General features: G+C 46.5%; 1 protein-coding gene across 2 annotated transcripts; it reads left to right on the top strand.

The window, feature by feature from the left end:
- The first annotated feature begins 1,441 nt into the window (after positions 1 to 1,441).
- On the top strand, positions 1,442 to 16,875 carry LOC110545513 (glutathione S-transferase Mu 2-like). Of its 2 annotated transcripts, XM_060392900.1 has the most exons (7): positions 11,876 to 11,926; positions 12,637 to 12,701; positions 12,991 to 13,072; positions 13,170 to 13,270; positions 14,077 to 14,251; positions 14,329 to 14,439; positions 16,438 to 16,875. In XM_060392900.1, the coding sequence occupies exons 3-7, from the start codon at positions 13,007 to 13,009 to the stop codon at positions 16,525 to 16,527; spliced, it is 543 nt and encodes a 180-aa protein (XP_060248883.1). In that variant the 5' UTR covers positions 11,876 to 11,926; positions 12,637 to 12,701; positions 12,991 to 13,006; the 3' UTR covers positions 16,528 to 16,875. The 2 variants fall into 2 exon arrangements, with proteins under 2 accessions (XP_060248884.1, XP_060248883.1); XM_060392901.1 differs by lacking the exons at positions 11,876 to 11,926; positions 12,637 to 12,701 and adding an exon at positions 1,442 to 1,573.
- Positions 16,876 to 18,554: the final 1,679 nt, after the last annotated feature.

Genomic DNA, 18,554 nt, shown 5'->3' on the forward strand with positions numbered 1-18,554 from the left:
TTGTACAAGTTTACATTCCCACCAGTGGTGGAGGAGGGTTCTCCTTTCTCCACTAATCAAAAGAGGGACCCTGACTAAAACGCTCAATCCCCATTCTAACAGGCAAATAGGATGGACATCAGAAGAAGAAGAAAACAGGAAACAACCTAGGAACCTGCCACAGAGGGCCTTTGAAAGCCTCTGCCCTGCAGACTATCAAAGCAGACGCTGAGACTTATGGCCAACTGTTGGGCAGAATGCATGGAATCTTATGTAAGAAGTGGGAAATAGTAAGATCTGGAGAGGACAGGAACCCCACAAGGAGAGCAACAGAACCAGAAAACTTGAACACAGGGAACTTCCCAGAGACTCATACTCCAACCAAGGACTATTCATGGAGATAACCTAGAACCCCTGCACAGAAGTAGCACATGGCAATTCAGTGCCCAAGTGGGTTACATAGTAATGAGAAGAGGGACTGCCTCTGACATAATCTGATTGGCCTGGTCTTTGATTACCTCCCCCTGGGGGGGAGCAGCCTTACAATGCAGTGACAATGCAGCCACTCCTGATGTGATCTGATAGACTAAGATCAGAAGGAAGGAGAGGAGGACCTCCCCTATCAGTGGGAGGGGCATGCGTGAAGAAGGAGGAGAGAGGGTGGGATTGGGAGGGGAGGGGCTTATGAGGGAATACAAAGTGAATAAAGTGTAATTAATAAAAAAAATAAAATTAAAAAAAAAAAAAGAGGCTGCAGCTGCCTGTGGAAGACCATGGCTGGGAATGGCCGGGCCTAGTGTGCTGGGCCCCAGTGCCAGTGTATGGTAAAAGATGCTGTGGGCATTTTTCATCAAGTTGCCCATGAAGGTCTTGGACACATTACAAAAGTACTCACTGAGCATGTTGCTATGCCAGTGGCTGGATCACAGGCTCTGGCCTTTGTCAGGCAGTGCCTGCGACTTTCCTGTACCGGGTAGTACATCTGGATGAGAGTCATGATGGCTGTTGTCTTCATACCCACTGCAGTCAAGAAACAAGCAAGCACTGGCTTGCCGAAATAAACGATGAAGTAAAAGATAGAGGTCATAAGATAAAAGTTCACAGAAGTTTGTGAAACTGGCAAGTTTATACTATTTCAGCCAACTTTTGTTAAAATTTAACTAAAAGACAAACAAGATAAACTGGAAAGGATGTATGGTGTTGGGAGTGGCACTCTGATAATGCTAAGTAGAGAAAATAAAATGGTTAAACTACACTGAAGTGGATATGAGCTAGAACAGAGAGAGGTTGGCAGGTAATCCCCACGAGGGGCTAGTATTTAGGCTTTGCAGGCCAAAGTCTCTCCACTTTAGCAAATGGAACTCTGGCTTATGACTGCCATGCAAACCAAAAGAAGTCTGAATCATTCCTTCTGTAAAGAAGAAGACATGGCTGACAAAGAGGATTGTAAATGAAAACAAGGCTTAGAATATTGAGGGCAAAATTAGGAAATTAAGGCCCCATGTAACAGTACTGTAAGGCATGGCCTTTCAGCTTACCCAAGAAAGCTTATGACTTGATGTGGCTGCAATCCACCAGAAGTCCTGGCACTTTGGTAAGTCTGCAGCATTGGGACTGGGTACAGCATCTGTTTGGAGTGTCTGTAGCTCACCCAGAATGGACTGAGACCCCTGATAATGGCTGCAACCACCTGCTGTTCTTAAACAGCCATGGCTAATGCTCCCCACTGCTGTTGTGTTAGAGGATTCGGCTGAAGCAGACCCCAATCTGCAAGACTGTACACTTTCCTTATGTAAGTTCTGTGAGAAGCATCCAGGAGGCTGAGTGCTCCTGCTCCATGGCGTCATTTGGGTATATAAGCTCTTTTTGACTGTGGCCCTGCCACTTCTTAGGATGTTGTATCATGAGAATTGAAAATTGAAGAGACAGACAGATACACACACACACACACACACACACACACACACACACCCCTAAGCCAAGGAAGCAAATATGCAGCTGAAGCAGGAGGTCATCCTGTCATCCATCTTGTCTGGATACTCACCATTGCAGAAACTCAGTGTGTGGCTGTCGTTAGGTACAAGTTCACCGAGATTAATGTCCTTCTGTGTTATGTCACCTACAAGCCTCATGTCTGTGTGAGAAACTATCCTAGGGGAAAAGTTGAGGGGTATTGGCCGCCCCTGTGAACCTGATTCAGTGAAGGGCTAAGTGAATGTCACTGTGTGGGGTGGACATGGGCGCAAGAGAAGATTCATTTGGACATTCTGAAACCACCTGCACTTGGTGGGCAGAATCTGCTGTCCATCCTTTCTCAGTCATCCTGTGCCCTGAACTGGGATGAATCAGGCTAGACCAGGGTCTTGGGTTCCCATGAACCTGTTTTCCCTTTGAACTCCTAATAGCTACTTACAATTCGGGTCACTCCCCAGGTGCTGGTGCCACCATCCTTCCAAACTCCTATATCAAGTGAGCACTGTTATCAGGGCCACCTGTCTCAAGTCAGTGCCTATCTGTTCCAGAGTGGAGTAAAGTCTATCCTGAACTCTCTCTACCTCTGGCCTTGGCCTGTGCTCAGGGCTCCGGCAAAGCTGGTTCATGCTATCTGTGCATTTCTGGGTTAGACAGGCTCAATCAATGAGAACAAGTGTCCAGGATGGAGGCTGGGCATGGTGGTGCACACCTTTAATCTCAGTACTTGGGGAGTCAGAGGCAGGAAGATCTCTGGGAGTTCGAGGCAACCTGGTCTACAAGAGTCCAGGACAGCCAAGCTTATACAGAGAATTTCTGTCTCAAACCAAAACCCAAACCCCCTCCAGGGTTGATTGTCAAAGATCCCTGGGTTATGATTTTTATGTCAGGGTTTCTGAGCTCTGTGTGAGTGTTTCCTGGTTCAATCGAGCCAGCAGGTTTCCTAAGTGGCAGTTCTGAGACATTCTTAGCTTTGCAGTTCACCCTACTGGTTTTGTAATGCTGATCTCAGGGTCAAGAGGACTGTTATTCCTCTCCTTCCATCTTTTTGATTTGTTCTGTTTTTTTTGAGAGAGTTTTCTCTGTGCAGCTCTGGCTGTCCTGAAACTCACCCTGCAGACCAGGCTGGTCTCAACCTCAGCGATCCATTTGGTTCTGCCTCCCAAATGCCAGCATTAAAGTCTTTTGCCACCACAGTCTGACCTCCTTTCATCTGTATGTTCCAGTCACTCATCAATTTTATACAAATTTATAAAAATATAATTCTTATATCTCTCTTCTGAGCTGCTACTGGGGAAAGCTGTTGGTCCTCAGGAGCAGTTTCAGTTCCTTGCTTTGCCAGTCTGTCCCCTGCGGGATGGAGTCGTGTGTCCACAGCCTCCTTGTTCAACCAGCAGAAGAGAGTTTGCGTCAGTGGGCACACACCCGGAACAGTGGGTTGGTGATGTTGTTCTTGCTCTTCTTCTTTCTTCAGAGTTTATAGTTAAATTAAATTAGATCTTGAAGACTTTTTAATGTGTCGTGTTCCTGAATGTGAGGGCAAGCACGCATTCCTGAGAGTGCTCTCAGTGGCCAGACAGCCTGGACCCGGAGTTACAGGTGACTCTGAGCCACCCCATAGGGGTAATGAGAATCCAAACTCTGATTCTCTGCAACAGCAGCCAGAGTCCTAAGCACAGAGCCATCTTTCCAGCTGTGCTCTTGTTGAGACTCTATCATCCTGAGCTCCCCACACTTTATTGAAAGAGGCCAGAGAAAAGCACCCAGTCACACTGGAATAACAGCATATTCTGCAGCTGAAGCTTTAAAAGGCAGAGGGGTCTGGAGAGATCTGATTCAAGTTCTGAAAGATAATGAGTGCTGGCATTACAGATGTGCACCCCACGGCAGGCTGACATTACCGTCTCCCTGTCTGGTTTCCCATCACCTGTGCAGACCTTGGCTTCACCTGAGGTCCAGTCAGTGCAGATGTGTTAACTTGCAGCTTCTACTGTAAGCCAAGCCCAGGCTCAGGAGGGCGGCTGCTCATCCTGCCCGTTGGGGCCTGCACAGCCCTGCCAGCCATCCTCTCTGCCAAGGAGCTTGTGCACAAGAGTGATGACAGCTACTTTTGGCCTCAGGAGAAACTGAAGCCAGAGTGTATGGAGACCCTCTCTGAAAACTAAAGATGTTCCAGATTCTGAGGAGCAGCCATTGCTTTCCAGGCACAAGTTAAAAGCAAAGGGAGCTGCTCTAGCTGCTGTGCCATCCCTGAAGTGATGAACTGAAACCCTTCTGAATCTGTGAGCCAAACTAATCCTCATGTGTTCAGTGCTATGGTCCAGGGGTAAAGGTGCTTGCTCCCAAGCCTGATGACCTGAGGTCAACTCCCAGGATTCCTCCAAGTTACTCTGGCTGTCACATGTGTGTTCTGACACATGGGTGTTCCTTTCCTCCTCCTAAAAATGAACACAAACAAAAACCAAATAAACAGGTAAAGTCATAGAAAATATTTTTAATATTCTGTCTTATCATGTGTTGCCTATGCGAGCTGTTTTTGTCACAAGGATGAGGAAACTGACTACTAAATGTTCTTGGAAACAGATGATCTTCAGAGAGCCCTATGCAGCCTGAGCCCCACTGGGAAGCACTGAATTCCCTGACTGTGGTTGGTTCTGGGTCTGAGAAAGCAGCTGGTGTCCTTTCTCAAGGACTACATCTCGAACATCTTGTGGTAGGGGAGTTTCTTTTCACTCATCTTTTCCTGTTAGAGTGTGGATCTGAACTGTCCTTCAGAGGCTGTGTATTGAATAGAGGCGTGGCCCCTGAGTAATAGTGAGTCTTTGTGGGATTGATCGGCACATGAATCCATCACCCATCCATGAAGTAGTATAGTTGCAGAATTAATAAAAAGCTATATGGAGGTGTTGGAAACCCAAGGTGGGGGCTCCTAGAAGGGTGGAGTAGCTATTAGGGTGGGACTGGCTGAGGGGTATATTACCAACTTTCCCTTCGCCCTTTGCTTTCTGGCACCATGAAAAGTGTTGAGTGGCTTTCCTCCAGAACCTGCTCCTTGTCACAACGTTCTTCCCCATCATGAAGCCAAGAGATCATAGACTGAACCCCTGAGACCATGAGGCAGGGTAAATATTTCCTCATTTGAGCCAATCTTCTCTGCTACTTTGTCTAAGTAACAGACACCTGACTGAGATAGACATGCCCATGTACCACAGGAATTCTCTGTGAAATGGGACACATTCTCATCTTCACATGGCTCCGTATGAGGTATGGTGTCAGGCACAGTGGGACAGGTAGAGATGTCCTCATCCTGAGACTGAGGGCAGCAGGGAGAGAGAGTGCCGAGGACCGGCCATGCTGAGGCCCCACAACCACGGGGAATCAGAGGTTCGGATATCAGGTTAGACACAGGCGGATTGACAGTCAGAGACAACCCCGAGATAGCTTTGACTCTGCTGCGATTTACTGAAGTCAAGCTAACACTTATATAGTGATTACATAAAGAAGCACCTTGAAGTTGACATACTTCCTGGAACATTCAGACTTTCACCAACAATACAAAGTTTACATTTTAACTGAAAGGGCAACCTGATATAAAGTAGTGTCTACAAAATATCTTGGCCTAAAAGCTTTTAGTCAAATACAAAACTTTAAACTCATGGCTATATTCGCAGTTCTATTGCTGCTAATTAGTGAGGAGAAGGCCAGGGGCTGTCATTGCCCTCCGAGCCAACTTGGCTAAAGATTTACAACCCTCCCTAGAGATAAGCCCTGAAAGGAATTCCTTTTGTTTGTCTTGCTAAGGATTTACAATCTTCCTTTAGAGATAGGATGCTTGAGCTAAAACTCTTAATATAATATAAAACCTTCTGACCTCCTATGTTTGCCTATCTTCTTTCTGCCTCATCATAAACACCTGTGTTTGGTAATGGTTTTGTAGTAGCTTTACTGCAGTGGGAATATCCAGAGCATTTATCCTAACAGATACTGATTAAATATTCTCTTTAGAAAGACCTAAAACTCTTGCCCCTTTATTACCTACAGTGTTTGTTTTTTTTTCCACAAGCAATTCCTGATGCTGAATCTGATTTATTACCTCTCCTAAAATTTTATTTTCCTTCCACTCTTGTTTGCTAAAGCTTTTAGTAATCTATGAGAAATGTATTTCCTTGAATAGTTAACTGTGCTGTTCTAAGAATCATAGAGAAACAGCAAAAAAGCTCATCAATCCAACCCTGCAAACGAGGAAGCATGGGACTCTCAGAATATGTCTTTTTGGCTTAGATGGCCATGTTAGGGTTCTTGCCAGTGACCTCCAGGGAGCTTATTTCCGAAGAAAACGTATCTCCCATCTAGTAGCACAATCTATTGATATGCTACACAGACAATGCTGGAGAGGGTATAGCAAGAGAGAATGAGAGAGAGAGGGGGGAGAGAGAGAGAGAGAGAGAGAGAGAGAGAGAGAGACAGACTGAGACTGTGACTGAGACAGAGATACAGACAGAGACAGAGAAAGGTACAGAGAGGTCCTAGACTCATGTGCATGTGGTGCTTATTGAGTGCTGGGGAGCCCAGGCTAGCCCTCCTCTCACAGATATCATGGGTCACTAAGAATCTACTTTTTTGACACCTACAAAATCTACTTTATTAGAGAGTGTGGAGTTGGAGGAGTGTGGGAAACAGACATTTCAGCCTGGAATCTATTTTTTCTGCCTCATACCCATCAAGTTACACATTTTCTCATCTGGTTCTCATCAGTGCTGGTTCTGGTCCAGGCTAACAGCCTGGGGACTGTGCAAGAGCTGGCATGGCTGTGGGGAGAGAAAGAGTACAGAGGCAGGAGGGAGCAGTTGAGCGTTGATGGACACTGGGTGCACCTGGACTTTGGGGAGCAGGAAGTAACGAGCATCTTTGGACTCTTTCAGCTGTATGACACTGTCCTGCTAGAAGGTCAATAGCACATGTGGTTATCAGGCCCAGAGATGAGGTCGGCTTTGACTCAGTGAGATTGACCTCAGGCACCAAGTGGGGTAACTTGGACTTTCTGCTCTCAGGGGCTTCATAACAACCCTGATGAGGCTTTCTTTCCTGATCATTCCCCCAGTGTCCTGTTTCATCCTGTCTTTGGTGGGTCTTTGAGTAAGATCTCTTCTATGCTGCACTGACCTGTGGGAATCCTTTGTCCTGCTGGAAGTTCTGGTTGTGTGCAAAGGCTAGGCTAGGAGGAGCTGAGCTCTGAACCAGGAAGGTGTCTATGAAGACGGAGAGGGATGGGGTCCACTGCAATAGTGCAGGGCTCAGGATCTTCACAGGATGGCACTGCAGAGCCAGCCTGACTCAGGCCCTGTCCCACTGAGTAGCTCTTTGGGAAGAAAGTTGCTTAAGCGTTCTGGACCTCAGATTCCCTCCTGACCAATTGTGCAGGCTTCCTGAGTGAGTGTCTGCATCTCTTTTGTGATTTCTAGTGAATACTCACACCTTCCACAGGGTCCAGTCTTCCTTTTACTCCCCAGCTGTTTTGTCCACATGCTCCTCCCCTTCTCTACTCCATCATTCTTTCTGCCTCTCTTGCCATGTCTGAACACAGAAGCAATTTCAACCAAGGCACCATATTCCCTGTGATGCCTAGGAGGGTATTCAGACAGACAAAGAGCAGTGACTTACAGCTACTGTCACCGTTCTGCCTCCCAAGTGGACATTTTTGCCAGACCTCAAAGTAGATCATGAGAATTGGTGGAATTTAAGAGTTTTTGAGTGGTTTTGAAATTCCATCCATCTAGTTCCTGAAAACCGAATATCTCTCATTCCACAATTTATTATGCATTATTATTTCATTTGGGTCTGAATATTTCAGTCCCTGTTCATTGTAGCATTACGTATGTACATGGAAGAAATGAATATCCAGGTTTAAAATCGTTTGCACAGATTTAGGTCTCTTTTTTACCTCCTGATATTTATGAGCTTATCCTTTCCATTTCCTCCTATTTGAAGCAGGACCTCATGTCTCAGGTAGCCAGCCGTAAACTCACTAACTACATGGCTGAGGATGGCCTTGTACTACTGATCTGCCAGCCTCCACCTTTTAAATGCTCAGATGACATGAGTGCCTCCATACTTGGCTTATGAGGTACGTGGGATGGAACTCTGGGTTTTCCACATGTGAGGCTAGCACTCTGCCAGCTGAGCCCCATCCCCAGCACCTCTGGAATTTCCTTTTGTATTTTTCTTGTTGGAATAATGCTCTATCGATTTTGTTGGTGCTTTGTGATAGGATTACTGGGTTCTCATGAGTCTTGGGGAAAATCTGGGTATTTTTCTTCTTAGTATGTTTTCTACAAAGCTTTTAACATGGAACTTTGCTGTCTTTCTCCCATCTTGAAATGTTAATATGTTTAAATAAAGCTTTTTCTGTTTTTTTCTTCCCCCTCTTCCTCCCTCTCTCTCTCTCTCTCTCTCTCTCTCTCTCTCTCTCTCTCTTCTCTTCATCTCTCTCTCCCCCTCCTTTCCTCCCTCTGTCAGCCCTTCCCTGCATACCCTCTTTTTCCACCCTCCATTTTCTTTTCTTTTCTTCCTGGGTTCCTGTCTCTCACTGTATGTCTCTCTAGCTCATTTTCTGTATTGACGTGTCTACACTTGCACTTAGGGTGTCATCCATGCTCCCCAGTTGCTGAGCTTAACTCGATAGTCTTCCTTCTTGGGGTGAGGTGTTGTCACTGGTATCTCAAAAGCCAGGGAATGTGCCATTTTCACACTGTGCAGGAAGGTGATCACACCTCATAGAAGATTGCAGTGGTTCTTGAAACTGGCTCTGAAATTATGAAGTGAGGCTGTTACTGCAGCTCTGATCTGTCTTCTCACCTCCTGGCCCTCTGTCCCCAAAGGTCTTGGGAAAAGTTTGCCTAGCTTTTTTGTTCTTTATTCATTCCGGCATTAGCTGTTTACTGTTGTGTATGGTGTGTGCTGATGTGCTCCACTATGCTGGAAAATCTCCTTCCCAAAAAGAAGCTGTGCTGATTATCGACTGCATGCACAGAGGCAGGACATCTTTCATAGTAAATACAGTTTTATAGATGTAAGTCCGATAACTAGCAGTGGGAAGGCTGGAATGGGAGAAGGATGGGGGCATGTTGTGTTTCATATTGTAGAATGGGATCTGCAGGTATTCCTGGCCCATGGCTTGTTTGCTCTGAGTTAATTCCCTACTGCTGATGATATCTAGAGGCAAAAAGGCTGATGCAGGCAGACACTAACTGAGGCAAAAAGGCTGATGCAGGCAGACAGTAACTGCACTCACAGTTTAACAAAGATCTTGGGTTCCAAAGTCCGGAGAGTGAGGAGAAATACAAGACAGCAGCCCCCTATTTCATTTGATACATTTTTGTGTGTCAAATCTCTCCTTTATTTTCTGAACGATTGAACAGTTATTCAGGAAAAAGGCAACATTGTCTATTTCAACATCTTGGAACTCTTTCTGTTGGGTTTGGAAAAACTAAAACAACCCAAGCAGTCACAAGAGTTCAGCAAAGCAAGTTTGAATTAGGCAGCAAAAACTGACTCAGAGACAACAGCACAAGCTTGGGACTTGACTAGGTGTTTGAATGATCATCTTAGTAAGTATTTGAACAGATGACACATTTTATTGTACTCAGGCCACTAATGATTGATCAGGGCAGCAGAACAGACTTGGGAGCTGAACCATGACACTTCCCCCAAGAGAAGGACGAAACCCCAAAGCAAGGGGAAGCAGGGCAGACTAGCATTGTCCAATCCTATTTTGACACAAGGGGTTGAGCAAGGAAGTAAACTTTGGTGACTGGGCCTTGTCTGGGTCACCTGGTTTCAGGGTCCTTGGCTCAGCTTTTGCAGTCAGGTCCCCTCCTGGACTTCTGGCCAGAGTTCAGAATGATAAAGGAATAAAGAAGTGGGGTAGTGGCACGCAGTCAAATTTAAGTCATGACAGGCAATACATTAGGATGTCTGTGCCTTAGTTTAGATAATCAGCAATTTCTCTCTTTACTAATTAACAGACAAACGGGAAACACCCGAAGAAGCAGGATAGGAGTTGGTTTCAGGATCTGGGAACGTGAACTCAGTTTTGACCCTGCCAGCATGATGCAGGTTGTTTCTGACATGGCTGGACTCAGGTCACCTCCTAACATTTCCATGTGTTTCCTTCTAGCAATTTCTAAATTTCAATTCTTACATTAAGGCCACTGATTCATTTTTAAGTGATGTAAATGAAAGATAGGAATCTCATTTCTAGTTTCTACATGTGGATATCTAGTTTTATTCTTTTTCTTTTTCCATGGTGCATATGCGCCACATTTTCTTTATACACTTGTCAGAGAATGCATTCTTACATGACATCTATTTCTTGACTGTGGTCAAGTACATATTCCTATCAGTCTAATTTCACTTCCATATATATATATACATACATATATATATTTCCAGGATTAGTACTGCTGTATCACATGGTAGTCCTAATTTGGATTTAACACCAGGTTGTTTTCCATAATGGTTGTGATAATTTACACTCTTGTCAGCAGTGTCCTGTAAAAGTAACTTTCAATCAACTGATGTAATTGTTGTCTTCGAGACTTACTGCCTCTCATTTCTAACCTAGGCCTAGACCTGGAAGCGTCTGGCCTCCATACAATCTAATCTAGGCCTAGAATGCTTTCAGCCTCTGAGACTTACTGCTGAGTAAGCTCACCCTTTCTAGTTCTTTCTGAACTCTGCCTGGCTAGTTCAAAACTTAGCTGTTCTGGATCAAACTCCTGTCCTAGCTGCTTGAGTCAATCTGACTTTTCCCTCGGCCTCTGACTGAATTGCTCTGTTTTGCCTCAAACTAACTCTAGCAATCGGTTTTAATTTTCTGGCTCCTTCTCACTCTCTGGCTTATCCTATCTTCACCTGTCTCTGTAAAACTCCCAGTAAAACTGCTTCCTCCTCTCTCTGCACTGCTCTCTCTTAAGTCATCTCTCTTTCCTTTCTGTTCTTGTGAGAGTTGGGCATATCCTATTCTGTCAAATCTTTTTCTGATTTGTCACTTTGTCTTCTTTTTAATTAGACATCACTTTTAAACATTAGTGTTTCCTTTTACAAACTAACCTTACCTTCATTGTTTCAGATCAAAGGTGCGTACTCAGGGCACATAAACCTAGAAGGTCTTTGGATGTGATCAGAGCAGTCATGTTGCTGGATTAAAATTCTTCTTCGGTGTCCAAGTGTTCTGCCAACTTTCTCACCAGATCCTGATACCTTTGTTCTATTTGATAATGGCAGTTCTTACTGGGAAAGGTGTATCCCATTGTGGTTTTGCTTTACATTTTTCCAGTGCTTAGTGAACCTGAATATTTTTTATGCATCTACTGGTCACATGTATATGTGGCTTTGAGTTGCCCAGCTTAGCAGACTCCTGCCTGCCCTCTGGTGTCTATGTAAAAGCTATAGACCGCAGGAAACACTAATCTCTCGGGCTTGAGGCATCTTGTTTTGTTCTGGCTAAGTCACCAGGAGCCACCTAGAGCCAAAGCAGGGAGTTGATGGTGAAGTGTGAACAGTGCCAGGAAGATGATGAACAGTGTTACACTTTGATCATCAGGAGTGTCTCCAGCTGTACATCTGTTCTCCATGGGCACAACACCCCAGAGTGGGAGCAGAGAGCTGCTGACACAGGTACCAGCCCATTCCTGTCTAGTAAGTGATTAGACTGGTTCCTAAGCCAGTCTGAAAAGAGGCTAGATTTCTTTTGCCCAGCCCCTGGATCCCTGGCTCCTTCTCCTACCTCTAACACTCCCTCCTCTGGAATCTGAGACACTATTAGCCAATAGTCCAATAGGAAACCATTACCATGTCCTGCCTCCTTCCTGCCTAGGACTTTATCAAGCTTAGAGCAGCAAGAGCCAGGTTGGCCTGCTCTGGACACCTTAACAGCACTATGCCTATGACACTGGGTTACTGGGACTTCCATGGGGTGAGTGAGAGAGATTGTACTGGGACATTGTGTGGGGTGGGGAGGAGCTAGGGCTGATTTCCAGAAGATAGACTGAGTTCTAAAGATGTTGGAAAGCTTTGCCTATCAGGGGCAGTTCAAACATGGGAGCTTGTGGTGAGAATGCTAGGGGTGTAAGACAGAGGCTCCCTGTCTGCTCACTTCTGGTGAAGTCAGGCTGTCATGGTTTCCAAACCATGTAACCTGCTGTATGTCATCTTTCCAGCTGGCTCACGCCATTCGCTTGCTCCTGGAGTACACGGACACAAGCTATGAGGACAAAAGATACTCCATGGGGGACGGTGATTACTCTGCGTTGCTCAGACCTCTCTCCCCTGCCCATTGCTGCCCAGCAACATTTGTCTGGCCCCCTGTTGCTCAGCTCTGCAGAGCTCCTCCAATTGGATTTAGAGACTGTCTCTTGTAGAAGCTTTCATGAATTTGGTTGTCCAGTAGAAGGCTGAGTTCCCTTCTACAGTAACTGGATAGTTTCCACTAGGGCTTGGTCAACCCTTTTGAAAATCTTAGTGATGTAGGTCCTTACAAGCATTGGAATGTGTGAAAATGGGACAGGCTGCAGATCTTCTCCCTGGGGGGGGGGGTCATGCTTGACTCCTTGGAAGGGTCTCTAGAGGAAGAAGCTGAGACACTCACTGGGGTACTTTCTTTTCACATCATCTTGTCCATCACAGGTCCCGAGTTTGAAAGAAGCCAGTGGATGAATGAGAAGTTCAAGCTGGACTTAGACTTTCCCATTGTAGGTGCAGGGAAGAGGAGGTTTGGGGAAGGCATGTTGTCCTCACCTCATCTTCTTGCCCAGCCAAGGGGGCTTGTGCTCAGTGCTTCTGCTCATCTGCTCTGACTCCTGGAAGTCACAGTGTTTCTGTGATGGGCCATGTCCCATCTCATCCATTCAGTGGGCAGCATGTTCACAGAAAGCTTCCCATGCCAGACATACTGAGGGCCATATCCCATATCTGTCCTCAACCAGAGAAAGGAGTCAAGGACCCCAGACCTCATCTGACCATTTCTGCTTGTCCTCCCAGCTGCCCTACTTAATTGATGGATCACACAAGATCACCCAGAGCAACGCCATCCTGTGCTACCTTGGCCACAAGCACAACCTGTGTGAGTGGGGCTGGCTGCAGGGTAGAGGACAGAAGCAATCCCTCTTGCCTTTGTGGGGTGGGATGCTGAGGGTGAGTCTGTGCTGTGTGTGCTGCAGGTGGGGAGACAGAGGAAGAGAGGATTCATGTGGACAATTTGGAGAACCAGGTCATGGACACCTGAATGCAGTTGGCCATGGTTTGCTACAGCCCTGACTTTGTGAGTGCCACCAACGCTGAGTTGGAAGTGGCCCTGTATTCTTGCTCTTGCCTTTACTCTGGTTCACTTTGCCACCAGAGCCTCTTTGTGAAACTCATGGTACAGCGTTTGAAATTGCCCACAGAGTAACCCCAACACTCAGTTTGCCAAATGAGAACTCCCAGACATCGCCCCTAAGCCTTCAGATCCAGCCCAGACTCTCCAGAGTGGCACTTCAGTCCCTGGTAGGATAGACAGAGTTCAAATTGCTCTAATTCTAACTGCTGGTTCTGTCCTGAGCCATGTCCTGCAGTTGGCTTAATGCCTTGCCGCATCTGCCACAGGCACACTCACACTGTGAGAAGAAGAAACTGGGGTGGCGGGACCCTCTCTTCCTAAATGGCTTCCTAGAGCTGTGTCCTGGACACCCATAGAGAAGCAGATGTTCCCAACAGACAACTAAGTCAGTCGAAGGCCTTTGATGCTTCTACTGTCTTCTTTTGTCTTCTCAAGTTTATCTCATCTCTTTGGAACCTGTTCTGAAGTCTTTACCACACCAGTAGGTAGAATACTGTTTCCTGGGCATTTGCAGTTGTTTGCTTGTTTGCTTCTGCCTCACGTGAGTTCAGAGTTCAGAGCCAGGTGCCAATAGCTGTCTTGGGTCTGATGCATAGTGGTTCTGAAAATGGAGGTAGATACCAGGAGACAGAGTTGTATCCTGTTGGGCTTTTGCCTAATAGCAGTCTAATCATGGCGATGGTCTAACTAAACACTTGAACATCAACCCAGACTGAGTCTCATGGAGGTGACTAATGCTTTGCCTGCAGGGGCCGGCATAGCTTTGTGAAGCCAGCCTCTGCCAGGGAGCTTGTGTCTCAAGGTGGTGACAGTCGTGTTCTGCTTCAAGAGAAACGGAGGCCAGAGTACTTAGAAGGCCTTCCTGAGAAGATGAAGCTCTACTCTGAGTTCCTGGGCAAGCGGCCATGGTTTGCAGGGGACAAGGTAAAGGGAGGGAGGTGGGGAGAAGGAGTCTTCCTCAGGTGTCAAATTCCAGTGCACTCACCCTTGGCTTCCTGCAGGTCACCTACGTGGATTTCCTTGCTTATGACATCCTTGACCAGCACCGTATATTTGAGCCCAAGTGCCTGGACGCCTTCCCAAACCTGAAGGACTTCCTGGCCCGCTTTGAGGTGATGCCCTGATCTTGGTTGCTCTTGGATGCCCTACTTCCCTTCCTTCTTCCCAGGATGCCTTTCTACTCCTTGGACTAGAAATGAAGAATCATTAGCATTTGTTGAGCACTGAACATGCTCAGTTCTTCCATCTACTGCACGAAATGCTTCATCGCAACCTACATGCTAAGTAGAACTATCAGTTCCCTTGGACCGTTGAAGCTGATTGTAGAGACTGTCAGTTTCTCAGGGAACCAGTACCATTGGAGGAGGTTGTTGTTGTTGGTTTTTCCTGAGTGCATCTAGCTTCCAACAACAGAGGGCAGTAGATCTACCTGATGCCAAAGGAAAAAGGTCATAGGTTGTTGAAGAGCCTGGATTTTCCAGCCCTAAAGCCTATGGAAACTCAGGACATGCCAGAGGCACATAGGCAATACCATTCTGAGGGGGCAGTATGGCAGTACTGATGTCCAGAACCAATATGCAGTTTTCATATGTGGCCTGTACAATTCTTTGCTCAGTCAGATCCCTGACTGGGGAAGCACTGAGACCCAGTCTATGGTTAGTGTTGAGTAGACAGGTCGCTGCTGTGGAGAATTTTATCCTAAACTGTTCCATGTTTAGGTATGCTATTTCTTTCCTTTCATTTCCTTCTCTTCAACTTGGCGTTTTCCTGTAAAATTATTAAAGTGGGAGTTTGCTGTCATTTTCATTTCTCTTCTCTACTGTTCTCTCTATGTGGCACAGTTTTGAGCTCAGTAGGACATACAGACATGCCTCTCCATCCAGGGATGCAGAATGGCAGACATGCCTGTCTGCCAGGTACATGTAATAGCCACAAACTCTGCTTTCTTAGAGATTTTTGGGGATTAAGGCTATAGACTAACAGAATGCTTAACATGGAAATTTGTTTTCTTCCTTCCTTCCTTCCTTGCTTGATTTTTAGTTTTGAAGACAAGGTTTCTCTGTTTGGCCTTGGCTGTTTTAGAACCTGCTCTGTAAACCAGCCCCAATCTCACAGAGATCTGCCTGCCTCTGCCTCCCAAATGCTGGGATCAAAGGCATGCACTACCACCACCTGGCTGGAATCTTGTTTTCTGTCTTTACCACACAAGTGATGCATTTTCATCAGCTTGTGATCTGCTCAGCTCTGCAGATTGTGTGAGAACTGCTGTATAGTGCAATGGGAGAGTGTGGGAAGCTGTGTTCCAAAGCCATTCAGGCCTCTTGGGTACAAGTAGTCCTGGAACTTTGATTTATTCACAGCTTATCTGGGCATCCTCCTGGAAAGATGGCACACGGCACAGTGCCACTCTCTAGCAGGGCTGGGAAAATAGGATGGACACACTGAGTATGCATTCAGCTACCAGCTTTCCAGGTTCATGTTTTTCTGCATCAGGAGAATGACCAAGGCCACTCCATTATCTCCTTGCTGGCCCACTTTTCCCTGTCCTCATTCAGTCAGGATTTACTGAGGAGAGAACTTTGCTCTCTTAAAGAAGTAAACTGGCATGTTACTGGTCACTTTGCCCTGCTTGCTTCCTATGTATTTCCTATGTGGAAATACAAGCTAAAGGAGCCTGCTGGGGAAAAAAAAATCAAGAGTGTTTGTGTAAACAGACAGTGACCAGGCTTATTGCTTGGGGAGTGAACCAAGAGGATCAAAATGGAAGCTGCAGAGCCCCTCCTTGTACAGACGGGGACAGATTGTCCTCTTTCTACCTGAACAAGTAGCAAGGGAACTCTTAGCTTGTGTGTGTGTCAGGCTACCTGCTGATGAATGCAGAGCACAGCAAGGCTGTTGAGGGTTTTGTGGTGTGCTCCCTCTATACCTGCCCCACAGCTGCAGGTGGACTCTTAAATGAAAGCAGCATTGGGTTTCCCCTTCCAATCAAAGCACTCCCTTACCAGAGCTGGGCATCTGAGCAGCTCGTGCTCTGTTGGGGATCTTAGAGTGAAACCGTGTCTCCACTGGGCTCCAGATCCTCAGTTTCTACTTTCTCCTGCATCCTACAGGGCCTGAAGAAGATAGCTGACTACAGGAAGAGCGGCTGCTTCCTCCCCAAACCAATCTTTGCAAAGATAGCCCTTTGGAACCCAAAGTAGGACCTCACAGCCCATGCCTGGGAGATATTCTTGAACACCTTGGTCATGGTGCTGGCCTTTGGGCATGGCTCTGTGCTCCAACACGTGAAGTTTTCTCCTTTCCATTCCCTATTCCTCCATTTCTTCTTCCCAGCCCTTCTCTCAATCATGCCTCTGGGCTCGACTGAGCTCGCCATTCCTTCCTCAGTTTCCTCCTCCTATTCTTTGACCCTGCCCTGCACCCAGGCTTGCCTCACTGCTTTTGGAGGAATGTCCCAGATCCCAGAACCCCAGCATGGCCTGAGAGATCAGACCTGCCCTCATGCTGCCCTGGTACTCAGAGTGAAGAGCTAAGCCCCGTGTGAGTGGGAATAAAGTATGAACTGCATTTGTTCTGTGTCTTTTCGGTTGGCTGTGAGTCTCAGAACCAGCTGTGTTGACTTGGTTGAGTGATGTTGACCTGCAGAAGGGTGTAGAGTCCATACATAGAGATGTATGGACTCTAGGCCATTTAAAGTCCTTGATGTCTCTGTGCTTCTTAATCTGGGGTTCCCGTGGAAGAGATCTCCTTCATTCATTCTGCAGAGTTCAGGAGCTCAGTTGTCCGCATGTAGCTTGTGTCATGCTTAAGAGGGATCTTGTGCTGATGCGAAGGGCAGCGCATGGAGGCCACAGGTGACCGTCTCCTGTCTTCCTCCTCAACATCCTTCCTAAACTGAACATCCCCCTTCTGTGTTCTTAGCATGTCTGTCTGTCCCGCTGTTCCCAATTGACGTCATAGGGTTTGTTTGTTTGTTTTCTGCTCAACTGAAGCAGAAGTTAATTGAGGGTATATTTCTCTTTTTCTCCTCCTCATCTGTTATTCATTGTTCTTTAAACAATATTTATTTGTTATCACTTTATGTGTGTGAATGTTTTCCCAGCTTTTGCATTCATGTATGAGCACCACATGGGTGACTGTGGATGCCAAAAGAGGGCATCAAACTCCTGAGTTAAAATTACAGATGTCCTTATGGGTGCTGGGAACAGAACCACACAAAGAGCAGAGCATTTTTTTTTCATTTTTTATTTTTATTAATTACAGTATATTCACTTTGTATCCCTCCTGTAGCTCCCTCCCTTCTCCCCACCCAATCTTACCCTCACTCCTACTTCTCCACCTATGTCCCTCCCCACGTCCACTGATAGGGGAGGTCTTCCTCTCCTTCCTTCTATCCTAGTCTATCAGGTCTCATCAGGAGTGGCTGCATTGTCTTCCTCTGTGGCCTGGTAGGGCTGCTTCCTCAGAGGGAGGTGATCCAGAGCAGGCCAGTCAGTTCATGTCAGAGACAGTCCCTGTTCCCATTACTATGGAACCCACTTGGACACTGAACTGCCATGGGCTACATCTGTGCAGGGGTTCTAGGTTATCTCCATGCATGGTCCTTGGTTAGAGTATAAGTCTCAGAAAAGACCCCTGTGCCCAGATTTTTGGTTCTGTTGCTCTCCTTGTAGAGCTCCTGACCTCTCCAGGTCTTTCTATCTCCCCCTTCTGTCATAAGATTCCCTGCACTCTGCCCAAAGATTGGCTATAAGTCTCAGCATCTAAGAGCAGGGCATTATTAACCTCTGACCCTCGTCTCCAGCCTCTGGTTGCTGATGTTTTTGATCTAGGATCTCATGTTGCCAACACTGGCTGAGTCCTTCCTCACTGTGTGCCTGAGATGGCCCTTGATCTCCTAATCTTCCTTTTTCTGCTTCCTGACTACTGGGATTAGAGGCTTGTACCACAACGGCAGCTTTGGATTGTGCATCTTTGATATGTATGGCATGGCTTGACAAATGCTTGATGACTGGGAAATTTAGAATTTGTGAGAAGTGTTGGCCCATCCATGCAACCAGCAGTAGGACTCAGAGCTCGGGAAAGGAAGGCCTTATCCAGAGGCATTACAGCAATGTGTCCATGCAATGGTGCTAGCGTCCACGCCAGAGGCTCTCTCAGCTAAGCAGCCCCATTAAGAGGCTGCAGCTGCCTGTGGAAGACCAAGGCTGGGAATGGCCGGGCCTAG

Source organism: Meriones unguiculatus, chromosome 10 (assembly GCF_030254825.1).
Source record: "Meriones unguiculatus strain TT.TT164.6M chromosome 10, Bangor_MerUng_6.1, whole genome shotgun sequence".
Taxonomy (NCBI): domain Eukaryota; kingdom Metazoa; phylum Chordata; class Mammalia; order Rodentia; family Muridae; genus Meriones; species Meriones unguiculatus.